This window comes from Rhinatrema bivittatum, chromosome 5 (genome assembly GCF_901001135.1).
Source record: "Rhinatrema bivittatum chromosome 5, aRhiBiv1.1, whole genome shotgun sequence".
NCBI lineage: Eukaryota > Metazoa > Chordata > Amphibia > Gymnophiona > Rhinatrematidae > Rhinatrema > Rhinatrema bivittatum.
In genome coordinates, this window is record NC_042619.1 from 270,452,948 (window position 1) to 270,468,133 (window position 15,186).

The following is a 15,186-nucleotide window of genomic DNA, read 5'->3' on the forward strand; positions in this document are numbered from 1 at the left end:
TCATCCCTATCCAGACAGTAATGAGATATGAATATGTGGAGGGAACTCTACATCACAGCCTTGCAGATCTCCTCCATGGGAACTGCTTGCAAGTGGGCCACCAATGCTGCCATTGCTCTGACAGAATGAGCCTTGACATGACCCCAAGATGCAGTCCCACCTGGAGATGCAATCTGCTAGCCAATTGGATAGTGTCTGTTTGGCAACAGCAACGCACAACCTATTTTTGTCAAAAGAAATAAAAAGTTGGGTGGACTATCTATGGGATTCTGTCCCAGGCCCCATTCGCCTTGGTGCGAATGGGGCCTGGGAAAGAATACTGGCAGGATGATTGGCAGGTTAAGATGGAAGTCCTTCACCACCTTAGGCAGGAACTTAGGGTGTGTACGCAAGACCACTCTGTCATGATAAAACTTAGTATAAGGTGGATAAGTCACTAAGGCCTGCAGTTGCTGACCCTGCACACTGAAGTGACCGCCATCAAAAATATGACCTTCCAGGTCAGGTACTTCAGGTCACAGGTGTGCAGAGGCTCAAAAGAAGCTTTCATCATCTGAGCTAACACCACTTTGAGGTCCCAATACACAGCAGGAAGCCATAGGGGAGGCTTCGATTGAAGCAGGTCCCACATGAACTGCACAACTATAGGCTTTACAGAGTTGGATGTACCTTGGTGGTATGCGCCACTCACCTTGAGATGAACTCTAACGGAATTGAACTTTAAGCTAGCTTTCAACAGGTGTAGCAGGTAATCAAGCAGTTTTTGTGTGGGGCAGGAGAACGGATCTAGAACCTTCTGTTCACACCACACGGAAAACCTCCTCCACTTCAGTCCATAAGACTTTCTAGTAGAAGGCTTTCTGGAAGCCACCAAGACCTAAGACACATCCTCAAAGATAAGAACATGCCATAATGGGTCAGACCAAGGGTCCATTAAGCCCAGCATCCTGTTTCCAACAGTGGCCAATCCAGGCCATAAGAACCTGGCAAGTACCCAAAAACTAAGTCTATTCCATGCTACTGTTGCTAGTAATAGCAGTGGCTATTTTCTAAGTCAACTTAATTAATAGCAAGATCAATTAATAGCAGGATCAAGTGGCTACAGGATTAACCTCTCAACATCCAGGCTGTGAATGACAGAGCCTGGAGTTTGAGATAACGCAACCTGCCTTGTTTTTGCGTGATGAGATCTGGGGAAGTCCCCAGACTGATTGGTCTCCAGATGGACACCTCCCGAAAAAGTGGAAACCAGACCTGTCTTGGTCAATGAGGGGTTTTGAGAATCATAGTCCCTCTATCCTCGTGAATCTTCGAGTCTTTGCCACTAAGGGAATCAGAGGATATGTATACAAAAGACCTTTGCCCCTATGAAGGGCAAGGGTGTCCGAGGCTGGTCTGCCATCTGACCTGTACATGGAACAGAACCAAGGCACCTTCCTGTTGCAGGGGGGGGGGACATGAAGAGAACTATGTCCTGGCTCCCCCAGAGGCAGAATATCCGATTTTCTACCCCATGGTCCAGGGATCACTCGTGGGGTCTGCTCAACTCATCTTATCTGCTACCATGTTCATGGCCCTGAACAGCATCCCATGAGACAGGACCTACCACAAGATATGGACCGCTTCCTGACACAGGAGGTATGATCCTGTGCCTTTCTGCTTGTTGACATACCACATAGCTACTTGGTTGTCTGTGTGGATCAGGACAACTCTGTTGGATTGACAATCTCTGAAAGCCCATAAAGTGTACCTGATTGCCTGAAGCTCCAAGAAGTTAATTTCGCAAGAGAATTCCTGGGCGGACCAGAGACCCTGGGTGCTGAACTCATCTACATGAGCTCCCCACCCCAGAGTGGATGCATCCATGGTTAGCACAATTTGGGAAGGGGGATTTCAAAACAAGAACCCCCATTCCAGATTTGAAAGTACCCATCACCAGAACAATGCAATCCTGGAGTGGCCTGGCTTCACTGTGACCTCAGAGTCCATTGGGCTCTGTGCATATGTAAATGTGCCAAGGGAGTGATATAAACAGTTGCGGCCATATTGCCCAACAACCTCAACACATGCCAGGCTGACACCTGCTAGTTCTGTTGGATCTCTACTGTGATGGTCATCAAGGAAGGCCTTTGTCTGAGCATGTCTAGCAGGGCTCCTACGAAGTCCAACTGAAGTGAAGGACTGAGATGAGACTTTGGTTAGTGGAGAACAGACCCAGATGGTCAAGTGAATGGACCTGTTGGTCCCTGCCTGAGATGTGCTCTTGACCAGCCAATCATCGAGATATGGGAAAACATTCACCCCCAGCCTGCTGGGCATTTTGTAAGACCCATGGGGCTGATGCAAGCCTGACTGGCAACACTTGGTTACTGGAAGTGCTGTTTTCCCATCACAAATTGGATATACTTCCTGTGAGCAGGGAAGATCTTGATATGGGTGTATATACATCCCTTTAGGTTGAGGGAGCATAGCTAGTCCCTTTTTTGCAACAGGGGACTCAAGATGCCCAGGGAAACCACCTTGAACTTTTCTTTTTTTAGAAACTTTTTTTTTTTTTAGAAATATTTTTTCCTGCTTTTTCTGTTTTATGTAAACCGGTATGATTTGCATTTTAATGTAAGAATGTCGGTATATAAAAATTATAAATAAATAAATAAATAAATAAATAAAACTTGTTTAAGGCCCTTAGGTCTAGGATGGGACGGAGTCCTCCTGTTCTCTTTGTTATCAGGAAGTACCTGGAGTAGAATCATCGCCCTCTTTTCCCTGGTGGTACGGGCTCAACCGCTCTGGCTGTTAAGAGCGAGGAGAGCTCCACTAGTACAATCTCCTGCCCCCAAAATGGGCACGGAGGGCAATTTGGTGGGACAACCAATAAGTTCGACTGGTACCCCTGATGGATGATGGACAGAACCCACTGGTTCAAGTTTACACTGGGCAACTGGTTTTCAAAGAACCAGAGCCTTACCCCGACTGGAGGATCTATAGTTCTGGGTACATACCCCCAGAGTTGACCGAGGAGCTGGCTGGGGCTTGGGGGCTCTCTGCTGCTTGGGTCGGCTGCGGGAGCTCTGATGGTGTTGATGGGAATGAAGAGGCAGAGGATAGTATGTCCTTTAGTGAAAGAAAGACTTCTTTGGCCCCGGTCTTGCTGGTCTCCTGGATGAGGAGGATGAGTCCAGAGTATTAGCTGAGAGTTGTTGAAGGGTTTCGTGGTTGTACAGAAGTTGGGCCACAGCATCCCTCACCCTATCTCCGAAGAGATTCTCTCTAGTACATGGCACATCACCGAGTACCTCTGGTTGGAGAACTGTAGCCCACAGCCATGACATTCTGCGGGCACCAATTCCCACTGCAGAGACTCTCGATGTCATCTCAAAAATATCTAGGGTTGCATGGACCTTGTGTTTTCCACACTCCACCTCCTGCACCTGCTTCCAAATGTTCCGTGAGTACTGGCTCATGTAGCGTTGGTAGGCAGCAATGCAGGCAATAAGCATAGCACCTTGAAATATCTTCCTCCCAAGAGCGTCCATTGCTCTATGGTCCTTCCCTGGGGGCACAGAGGAATGAGTCCAAGAGCGCTTGGCCCTCTTGAGGGTGGATTCAACCACCATCAGCTGGTGAAGCAGCAGACGCTTATAGAAACCGGCAGCCTTCTGGACAAGGTAAAACCTGTCTGCGTTCTTATTAATAGGAGGTACTGTGAGGGGTTGTTCCCATATCCTCAGCAGCAACTCCTTAAGGATTTCATGTACCGGGACTAACATGATCTTCTTAGGAGGCTCCACGAACTGGAGGATCTCAAGCATTTTGTGCCTGGCATCTTCCTCCATCAACAACTGAAAAGGAATGGCTTCTGCCATCACCCTCACAAACCCTGCAAAGGTCAAGTCCTCAGTGGAAGACTTCTTTCACTCCTCTGGAGGAGAAGGGTCTGAAGGGAGGCCCTCAGAGGAGGACTCCGAAGCGTCATCCCCCCAGGGGTCATAGGGTTCCTCATCCTCACTGAAGGCACCAGGGGATGGGTCCCTAGATGTTCGGCCTATGTCCAAAAGTGCAGACCCCGGTAGAATTGGATAGGGGGTGGCAGGCCTTGATGTCTCCACTGGCCTCTGTGGAGCTTCTTCCTCGGAGGAACTGGCGACAACCACCGTATCTGTATAGAGAGGCCTCATGCCAACTAGGTCGATAACACACTGTTGAGCACGTTGAGCTTCTCCAGAAGTGGTACAAAGATGGGCGGCATCAGGTCCAGTGCCATCGGTGCCACAGGCCCAAAACCCTGTAGAGCTCAGTCCACTGCTAGCTGGAATCAACGCTCCTGTTCCTCCTCGAACGTTGCCGATGCCAATACCGACTGGGAGGAAGGCGAAATAACGAGATCTTCCTCAAACCCTCAAGGTGGATCAGTGACTGGCATCAGAACCAGTGGAAACCGTCGCGGACCCCCGGCATTGATGAAGGATTGGCACTTCTTGCCGTGAGGTTGCTTCAGGGGCATCACAGCAAAAGCCGGTGCATCCCCGAGCTTGGCCCTGTGGCATCGACGGGGACCAGTGTCGATGCTTCTTCAGCTTCCCTCAATGTTCGACCTGGTCCTTCCCGGTGCCGAAGAACCTGACATTCTCGGGCTGGAGGAGATCTTTGATGATCGATCTCCGGTGCTCCTGTCCGCTAGCAACATTGATGGAACCGATGGTCCCACTGATGTCGATAGCTCGGTGTCCATCGATGCTGAGAGCTGCTCCATCTTATCGAGTCGAAGTAGACGTCCCTTCTGGGTCATTTGGGCACATAAGTGGCAACCCCAGATGTCATGTGATGCCCCTAGGCAGAGGGCACATGTCTCATAAGAATCCATAATAGACATGGTCTTCGGGCATTGAGGGCATCGCTGAAAACCAGATGTGGTCATAATGGATGAAACAAAAGGGACACTTATGGAAGATGGTGGTGGGGTGTCGATAGCTGGTGGACACTGATGCACTGTTGCCACAGAGGAATCGACAGTGAAAGGAAACTTACCTGAATTGCCAAAAACCCTGACTAGGAGACACTATAGGAAGGCACCAAGAGGGACCCGGCGATGGAGCAACAAAAAAAAAAAAAACCTGCGAAAAACGGAAGAACAAAGTTTCCACAAGCCCAAAAAATAGCCAAAGTGAGCTCACTCACACCGCAATGCTTACAGCTCCACAGAAAAAGAGACACTGGAGAGGGACCTTGCGTGGACACATGGTATAGGGAATGCTGGGCATGCTCAGTGTGCCTAGTCAAAGTTCTAGAAACTTTGACATGTTTTCTACATTGGGGCTCCATCTGATGTTGTCACACACATCCTGCTTGTCCTCGAAGAATGGGTGGATCAGGGCGGCGCTCCTTATCCAGATAACTTAATTGGATAGTGCCAATATTCAGCCTTAACTGGTTAAGTCATTTGGATAAGTTAGACCTGCTATAGAGCTGGCCTAACTTAGCCAGATTTAACTTATCCAGCTAAGTAGAAAATTATACACAGATATTCAGCAGCAAAGTTGTGCTGCTGAATATCCCATTTAAGTGAACTGGATACGTTTTATATAAATGTTTATTTTTGAATACTAGGCCCAACCACATTTTAAGGGGTAGATTTTATAAATTTGCGCAAGCGCGAACAAAAGTACGCTGGATTTTATAAGATACGCGCGATTTTATAAGATACGAGCGTAGCCGCGTGTATCTTATAAAATCCGGGGTCGGCGCGCACAAGGGGGTGCACATTTGTGCAACTTGTGCGCACCAAGCCCGGCGCGCGCTGCCTGTTCCCTCCAAGGCCGCTCCGAAATCAGAGCGGCCTCGGAGGGAACTTTCTTTCCACCCTCCCGCACCTTCCCCTCCCTTCCCCTACCTAACCCCCCCCCCCCCCCCCCGGCCCTATCTAAACCCCCCCTACCTTTCTTGGCAGATTTACGCCTGCTTTCAGCAGGCGTAAATCTGTGCGTGCCAGCGGGCTGCTGGCGCGCCATCACCCGACCCGGGGGCTGGTCCGGAGGCCTCGACCATGCCCCCGGGCCGGCGCCACGCCCCCGGTCCCGCCCCGGATATGCCCCCTCCCCGCCCCTTTTTCGAAGCCCCGGGACTTACGCGCATCCTGGGGCTGTGCGCATGCTGGCGGCCTATGCAAAATAGGCACGCCGGCGCGCGAGTGCCCTGCGCGCATAAATCCAGCCGGATTTACGCGCGCAGGGCTTTTAAAATCTGGCCCTAAGTGTTTACCAAAAAACATCAAATCTTGAGTAAGCTGCAAATCTATAAGCAATTGGTTTCATATAATAGCAGCCAATACAGAAAAATCCTTTGACAAGTCAACATCAGTTGAACTTCCCTCATTGCAGGAACCATCAACAACCCCTCAGTTTGAGAACACAGTGAATAATTCGGAACATAGGGAGAAAGATTATCCTGAAGGAAAACTGAACCAATACCTTTCAAAGTATTAAATATAAGGCAACAAACCTTGAATCTAACTCTACTATTCACTGGGATTTCCATTCACCCTGAGATTGCCATGGATTAGAAGGGGGTGTGGGAGCGGGGAGACTTAAGCACACAAGCTTTCTCCTCTCTCATAAAACACACACGTTCATTCTCACTTCTCTCCCTCTTCCACACACTTATACTAAAAAATAATTATCCACTTACACTCTGTGACTCACATGCCCACTCAGTCTCACTCATATGGTCACTCATTCTCTCTCACCATCCTGAACCCAACAGTAGCAGTCTCCTCCTTCAGGCTCACGTTGCCACTGCTGCTCCTGCTCCTGGCTGCATAGGCCAAAGGGCCTCCTCCTCTTCCTCCTGTCCACCCATACAGGCCCAACTGGCTTCCTCTTCTGGAGCCCACACAGGCCACTTCAGCGGCAGGCTTACCAGCAGTTTTCTGGTATTTGTCCAGAGTCCTGGCAATTCCTTTGGAATTCCAGAGTCTCCGGATCAAATCCAGAGAGTTTCCAAGCATGACAACAGTAGAGTCTGTTGTGTTGATATATTATTACAGTGCCTTTGAATATGAAGCTTCAGATGGCATATGGAAGTCACAAAGGGATTTCCCAGATGTGTCTAAACAATTGCAGAGCTAGGTATTTCTTTAGCTAATAGTAAAAGCCCATCCAAGTAGGGAGAAAAACTGTGAAGTGTATTTGACTTGATTTATATTCTACTTCAAAGCAGGAAAAGAATCTAGGTATCATCATTGATATGTTGAAATCTTCTGCTCAGTGTGCAGCAGCAGCCAAGAAAGAAAATAGAATGCTAGGGATTAAACAGAGAATATCATAATGCCTCTATATCACTGTATGGTGCGACCTCATTTTGATTATTGTGTGCAGTTCTGGTCACTAAGTATCAAAAAAGATATATTGCAGAATTAGAAAAGGTACAGAGAAGGGCAATAGGGGATGGAATGATGCCCCTTTGAGGAAAAACTAAAAGGGACTCTTCAGCTTGGAGAAGAGATGGCTGAGAGGAGATATGATAGAAATAGAGATATTATTTATAAAATAATGGATGAAAAAAGTAAACGTTAATCACTTGTTTATGCTTTCAAAAAGTACACACAATGAAGTTACTAGGTGAAAAACTTAAAACTAATAAGAGATTTTTTTTTTTACTCAATGCATAATCAAGCTCTGAAATTTGTTGCCAGAGGTTGCAGTAAAAGCTATTATTGGAGCTATGAAAAAGGTTTGGACAAGTTCCTGGAGGAAAAGCCATTAACCATTAAGGTGGAGTTACAGAAATCCACTGCTTATTCTTGGGATAAGCAGCTTGTAATCTATCTACCCCTTGGGATCCTGCCAGGTACCTGTGACCTGGCTTGGCCACTGTTGGAAACAGAATACTGGGCTTGAGGAAACTTTTGTCTGAACCGAATGGCAAATCTTATGTTCTTATGTGTATCTTGTTTATTTTTTTTATTCATTCATTCATTCAACTGTATCTGTCACCAGCTTCCTAAAAACGCTGAGCAACTTAACAAATCAAAACATCAAACATGCCTCACCTCCTGATGGCGCTCCTGTCACTCTCTTGATGGCTTTAACCCATTCTTCCATCTCAGTCTGTGTATTAGCCATGAGGATGCATGAATCCTGTCCTGCTCGAGTTTGGTCCCCGAAGATCCCTGCAAAACAAAACACGAAATCTCTGTTCTCAGAGGTCAAAACATACAGAAAGTGCAGCATGGGCTCCACACCCTTAAATAATGGTGGGGAAAAGATCACATCTCTTCCCATTCTATTGCATGGTGAAGAATGCTATGTAAACAATCTAACAAGAATTATAATTTCACTATTCAGCAGGAGGTAATCCAGCATGGAGTATTTTATTTTCTTGTGGCATGCAACTAATTAAACTGAAGAGTATAAATTGCTTTAAATCGATCTAAAATATTTTGTTAGAAAAAACCAAGGAAGAAAATGAAAGCCATGCATATGCATGGACTTTCTAGTGCTTTTGAATATCATCCTATTGAAAACAACCAAAATCTCACCAGGAATCTGATCAGCAAATAATTATCTAGGTCAAAGGCAGCACAGAGAGGCCACTCTCCGCTTCAGCCTGCCCCATTCAAGTGCTTCTCCAGCAACTATTTTATTTATTTATTTTATTTATGTAAATGTATTTCTATTCTGCACAGATACATAGTTTTAAGGCAGATTACAAGTTAAAACATATATAGCTTTATACAGAAATAAAACAATGAACAACAGAAATGGTATAACTAGCAGTGTGCATGGAAAAGTATTTTGTTTCATTGTCTAATTATTATATTTAAGTATATCATTTCATTCATTTTGTTCTTAGCGCATGCTATATTTTGTTTACCAAGCACCCCTATTTTTGAATAGCATGTGCTAAAACTGTGTAGCATTAGCCAAAACAATATGAAAAGCATAAATAATATTTGATTTTTTTCTGGCTTTTTGGATTAGAAACAACACAATATAAAACAACAAATCTTGCTAATGTTTTCATGTCATTTTAAGATGACATCATATCCCTATCGAGAACCTCTTTGTAAGAAATGGCAAAAAAAGTATTAGAATCAATCCTGGTGACTCACCTGGGATGATTTCAAAGATAAATTTTCCAGCATCTTCTGGATTCATGGCCACTTCCCTGACCGTACTTCTTTGCAAAGTTATGCAGCCCTAGAATTGGCAGATCAACACCTTTTTGAAACAGCCATTAGAATAAATAAATAAATAAATAAAAGAAAAATCTGGAACTTGCAAAGCAAATGCATGTTTCTGTTAAAGCAGTTTTGATGTTCAGGTTGCAATTTATGAGTTAATAATATATTGTATTTCAGCATCGGCAGATACCTTATTGTATGGAACCCCTGTTTCACCAATTACTAGAACTTTGGGGTGCATTCAGTCAGGATCAGTGCGGTAAGCAGACATCCCAGACTCCCTTGGGAATTTTCTTGATGGGTGGAAAGTTACATACATTCAAGGCCTTGGATTGTTCAGAGGTCTTCTGGCAATGTCCCAGTTAGGAAAAGGACAAAAAAGACAACACACTGATTTGGGGTTGCCCAAAAAAATTATTTTACTGGTTAACTTGATTGTAGATGAAAACTCACAGCTGATACACTCAGGAATAGTGCATTTCAATACAGAAAAGAAAATTCCAATGAGTTACTAATTCAGTCTCTGGTAAATCTGCACTCCTTGGCAGTAGCTATTTCATTCCAGCTACCATCTTACTTTATGTTTATACAGTTTCCAAACTATAATTATTCTAAAATAAATTTTTACACTTAATTCACCAATTTGCAATAGAACAATTTCAGTGATATTTGCTATTATGTTACCATCATTCTTCTGGCATTTTCATATTGCTCATTTACTTCAGTGTTAGACAGTTTGAAGATCTGAAATAGCTCACTTGGGGCCTTCCTCTGCTTACAGAAAATCATTAAAAGCAAGCTTCACCCTTTGTGTGACATGCAGTTCTTAATTAGCAAACATAGACCTAGATTTAACATTTTGCTATAAATTTTGAAGGAATATCACCCATGATAAAAAAAGAGGTGTGGTTAGGGACATTTTTGAGATACTGCAAAGTGTGTTAAATTTATCACACCTGTGATATTTTCACAACACAAGAAGTGCCCAGACAGACATTTCTACACCTCCTCTTAGAGAGAGAGAGAGCGAGAGAGAGAGAAAACCTCTCATATAAGTCAACTATCTATACCATTGTAGGAGAGTCAACTAGTAACTCGAGCTGAGGTCTTGGTGGTCTAGGGTTTGTGGGATAGTTTTACATGCACAATCAGAGGTAAGAATTGCACAGTACACATCAGTGAAGATTTGAAGTGATTTGGAGTTAGGAAAGGTACACAAAGATGAGACTTGTACATTGTGCCCTCAACCTAGTTTGATGCACTCTACCTAGCTGCTATCATTTCAGGCATAACACCAAGAAAAAAGGTGTAGATATGTCCAGCATTAAAACATGCATTACACAATGTTAAATACCCCTCATTTTCATAAGCTCCTCCTTTTTGATTAAATTTTGAAAATTTCCATATGTATCTTGCGATGCGTTATTTATCGCATGCGTTACAGTGTTATTGCAGGCATTAGGACCCTTACGCCCACGATAAGGCCCTATACAATTTGAAAAATGACCCTGTTAATGAGTGCCAATAATTTAACCCTGCACCATTAAAACTTAGGGATGTGCAGAGGCAATGTTTTTGTTTCAGTACATTCATTTGTTTTGTAAGTCACATCTATTTGTTTGGTTTGTTTCAAACAAAAAATGTTTTTTTGTTTATGCATTCCATTGGAGAAATTACTTACCTGATAATTTCGTTTTCCTTAGTGTAGACAGGTGGACTCAGGACCAATGGGTATTGTGCTCTTCTGTAGCAGATGGGCGACGGAGTCAGATTTCAAAGCTGACGTCACTCTAGATATACCACTGAGGTAACCTCAGCTCTTCAGTATTCTCTTTGAAAAGCCATTGTGGATATATATTTGCTTAAATAGCTTGATTAAAAGAGTAAAAAACTTGAACTGGTTCAACTCATTTCCAAACTGGAGACCGCCAGTCACTCAACCAATTAACGCAGACATTGGACTAACTGTGGGTGTTTGAACTAGGGGTAGGCCCCAGCTTACCCGTATTTGCTTAGTCTCGAGGTTTGTTATCCGAGGTTCTGCTTTTCGGGGGCAGCCTTGGGCGGGATGCTGAGTCCATGTGTCTACACTAAGGAAAACGAAATTAACAGGTAATTTCTCCATTTCCTAGCGTGTAGCCAGATGGACTCAGGACCAATGGGATGTACAAAAGCTACTCCCGGACAGGGCAGGAGGCTACTTAATATTGCCCTTGCGAAGGCTGCATCTTCCCGGGCCTGAACATCCAGGCAGTAGAACCTGGAGAAGGTGTGTATGGAGGACCACGTTGCCGCCCGACAGATCTCGGCAGGCGACAGCAGCTTGGTTTCTGCCCAGGAGACTGCCTGGGCCCTCATAGAATGAACCTTAAACCTGTAGAGGTAAGGGCTTTCCTGCCTCTATGTAGGCTGCCTTGATTATTTCTTTGATCCAGCGGGCTATGGTCACCCGTGGGTCCGCTTCTCCTTGTTTCTTCCAACTGTGAAGAACGAATAAGCGATCCGCTTTGAGCACTAGTTCCAATCTTTCCAAGTATCGCATCAGGAGTCTGCCGACATTCAGGTGGCGAAGAAGGCGTGAGTCTTCAGAGTCCTTATGTTCACCCGGAGCTGGTAGCGAGATGGTTTGACTCAAGTGAAACTCGGAAACCATTCGGAAACCACTTTCGGAAGGAAGGAGGGGACAGTGCACAGTTGTATGGTTCCAGGTGTGAACCTGAGGAACGGTTCCCGACAGGATAGAGCCTGTAGTTCGGAAATGCGATGAGCTAAACATATTGCCATCAGAATGCCGTCTTCAATGTTAAGAGGTGTAGTGATAGACCGCATGTTTATTTATTTAGATTTATATTCCGCTTTTTGCACTTTTTTTTCAGCGCTTCAAAGTGGATTACATTCAGGTACTGTAGGTATGTTGGTCTGAAGGAAGCCCCAGCTAGGAAGTCTAATACTAGACTGAGATTCCATAGATGCACCGGCCACTTTAGGGGTGGTCTGAGTTGTTTAACTCCTTTCAGGAAGCGGGACAAGTCCGGATGGGTTGATAGCCGGATACCGTCCATTTCTGCTCTGATGCAGGTCAGGGCGGCTACTTGGACCTTGATGGAGTTGAGTGACAACCCCTTCTTCATACCGTCCTGTAGGAACTCCAGAATCATGGGAATCTTGGCTGTCCGCGGGAGAATCCCGCGGTCCTCACACCAGGCTCCAAATACTCTCCAGATCCATATGTATGACAGGGATGTGGAGAACTTGCGCACTCGGAGTAGAGTGTCAATCACGGCCTTAGAGTAACTGCGGCTTCTTCAGGCGAGTCCTCCCAAGGGCCAGACTGTAAGAGAGAATCGAGATGGATCTTCGTGGAGAATCGTGCCTTGCCAACGCCCCAACATTGATAGCATTACATTGGCTACCAATACATTCTAGAATACTTTACAAAGATGCCTGTATAATACACAATATGGGGAAAGAACAGAATGGTTGAATGCAGCATTGCGATTTCACGCTCCGCAAAGAAATTTAAGATCGGCTAATAAAGGACTTTTATCAATTCCCACAATCAAATCAGCTCATCTCAGTCAAGTTAGAGAGAGAGCGCTGTCAATTGCAGGATCAAAACTCTGGAATTCACTCTCAGTTCAATTAAGGATGCAACAAGAAAAAAGTAAATTTAAAGCAGAACTCAAAACATGGGTGTTTAACGCGGCATATAAAGAAAATGAGAAACAGACATGTGTTTAAGTTTAATACCCATAGGTTACTTCATTTTAACTTTTTATTAATGCTGGATACGTATATTTATATTTTTAGTATTTTATTGGTTTAATATTTATGGTTTTATTCTTTAACAGCTAATATGTTTTAGTAATTTCCCTCTTAATTTTTAGCTGTTTTATCTTTTATAATTGATTGTAATTTCTTTACTGCATATTTATTGAAATGTAAACTGCTGTTAAGGCTATCGCTGAGATAACGGTATATAAATAATAATAAACTTTAAACCTTAAGGTCCCTGTGTGGAGGTAGGCACAGAGGATTCCCCGCAAGGAGTCTTTGCATGTCTGCGTACCATGGTCTTCTTGGCCAATCCGGAGCCACTAGTAGTACTAGTCCCCTGTGATGTTCTATCTTGCGGATGACTCTGCCCAGTAGTGGCCATCGGGGGAAAGCGTACAGTAAGTCTTCCTCTGGCCAAGTCTGGATGAGTGTCTCAATTCCTTGGGATTGTGGCTCTCGTCTGCAGCTGAAGAACCTGGGGACTTGGGCACTGAGACGGGTGGCCAGTAGGTCCATGGCTGGGAGGTCTCAGTGATTTACTATCAGTTGGAAGGCTGTGGTCAACAGCATCCATTCCCCTGGGTCCAGGCTCTCTCTGCTGAGGAAGTCTGCTAAGACGTTGTCTTTTTCTGCGATGTGGGAGGCCGAGATCCCTTGTAGGTTTATCTCCGCCCATGCCATGAGAGGGTCTATTCTCCAGAGACACCTGTTGGCTCTTGGTTCCTCCCTGGCGGTTGATGTAAGCAACCATTGTCACATTGTCCGACATTACTCGAATTGCTTTGCCTCGGAGTCTGTGGCTGAATTGCAGGCACGCTAGTCTAACTGCTTGAGCTTCCAGGCGGTTTATGTCCATTCCGCCTCTTCCTTGTTCCATTGTTCCTGGGCCGTCAGTTCCTGACAGTGGGCTCCCCACCCTTGCAGCCTCACATAAGTGGTGAGTAAGATCCAGTTCGGTGGGGATAGGCTTACTCCTCTGCTTAGGTGGTCTTCCTGTAGTCACCACTGGAGCTGAGAACGTACCTCTGCTGGTAGCTGGAGGTGAATTGAGTAGTCCTGGGACAGTGGGTTCCATCGTAACAGTAAGGAGCGCTGGAGCAGTTGCATATGGGCCCTTGCCCAAGGGATGACTTCCAGGGTTCATGCCATGAGGCCGAGGACTTGAAGATAGTCCCATACCTTGGGGCATGCATTGGACATCAATTTTCATAATTGTTCCATCAGTTTCTTTCTCCTCGGAGGAGGGAGGAAGACTTTGTTCTGTTTGGTGTCGAAATGGGCCCCCAGGTACTCTAGCAATTGAGAGGGCTGCAGACTGCTCTTGCCCGTGTTCACGACCCAACCAAGTTCCTGCAGTAGGCTCTTGACTCTGCTGGTCACCTGCCGGCTCTCTTCCGAAGACTTTGCCCTGATTAGCCAATCATCCAGGTAAGGGTATACCAAGATCCCTTCCTTCCTCAGTGTTGCTGCCACAACCACCATGATTTTGGTGAAGGTTCTGGGGGCGGTTGTTAGGCCGAAGGGTAGTGCTCGGAACTGGTAATGGTGACCCAGTATCGCAAAGCTCAGGAAGGGCTGGTGATCCTGATGGACTGGGATGTAAAGGTAGGCTTCAGAGAGGTCCAGGGAGGCTAGAAACTCTCCCGATTGTACTGCCATTATTACGGAGCGAAGAGTTTCCATGCGGAAGTGTAGAACCCGCAGATGACTGTTAACGTTCTTGAGGTCCAAGATGGGCCGGAAAGACCCTTCCTTCTTGGGAACAATAAAATAGATGCAATAGCGCCCCATATTTTGTTGGGGCATGGGAAACAGAGTTATTGCCTTCAGACTGAGTAGGCTTGTTAGAGTGGTTTCTACTGCCAGTCTCTTGGAATGGGAGTGGCAGGGTGACATCATAACTTTTCCTCGAGAGATGCTGCGGAACTCCAGAGAGTAACCTTCTCAAATGATGTTTAGAACCCATTGTCCGACGTTATCTCGACCCATCTTTGGTAGCAGAGGGCAAGTCGACCCCCTATATCCTCTTCCTGTGGATGGATCGGCCCATGCTCATTGTGGAGCACAGTTGCAGCCTGCCCCCGGGCCTGCTCCCCTCTTGGTCTGTCTTGTTTCAAAAGGGCTGGGACCTTCTGGAGGGACGAGGTGCCTGGAAATGCGAGTTCCTGTAGGGTCTAAAGCGCTGCGATCCTCTGCCCTTGGTTCTTCTGGGGGAGGGACGCTGAGAT

The 15,186-nt window shown here is 45.7% G+C and overlaps 1 protein-coding gene across 4 annotated transcripts in view; it reads right to left on the reverse strand.

Moving 5' to 3' along the window:
• Nucleotides 1-15,186, reverse strand: part of ARHGAP25 (Rho GTPase activating protein 25) — a 125,401-nt gene that overhangs the window by 38,362 nt on the left and 71,853 nt on the right. For 3 of the 4 annotated variants that reach the window (XM_029604039.1, XM_029604038.1, XM_029604037.1), the window contains 2 exons: nucleotides 9,110-9,197; nucleotides 8,048-8,167 (listed from right to left, as the gene is read on the reverse strand). In XM_029604039.1, coding sequence (XP_029459899.1) covers nucleotides 8,048-8,167; nucleotides 9,110-9,197 — 208 coding nt within the window. Of the gene's footprint in view, nucleotides 1-8,047; nucleotides 8,168-9,109; nucleotides 9,198-9,371; nucleotides 9,529-15,186 lie in introns of all 4 variants that reach the window. The other variant, XM_029604040.1, reaches the window with a different exon arrangement.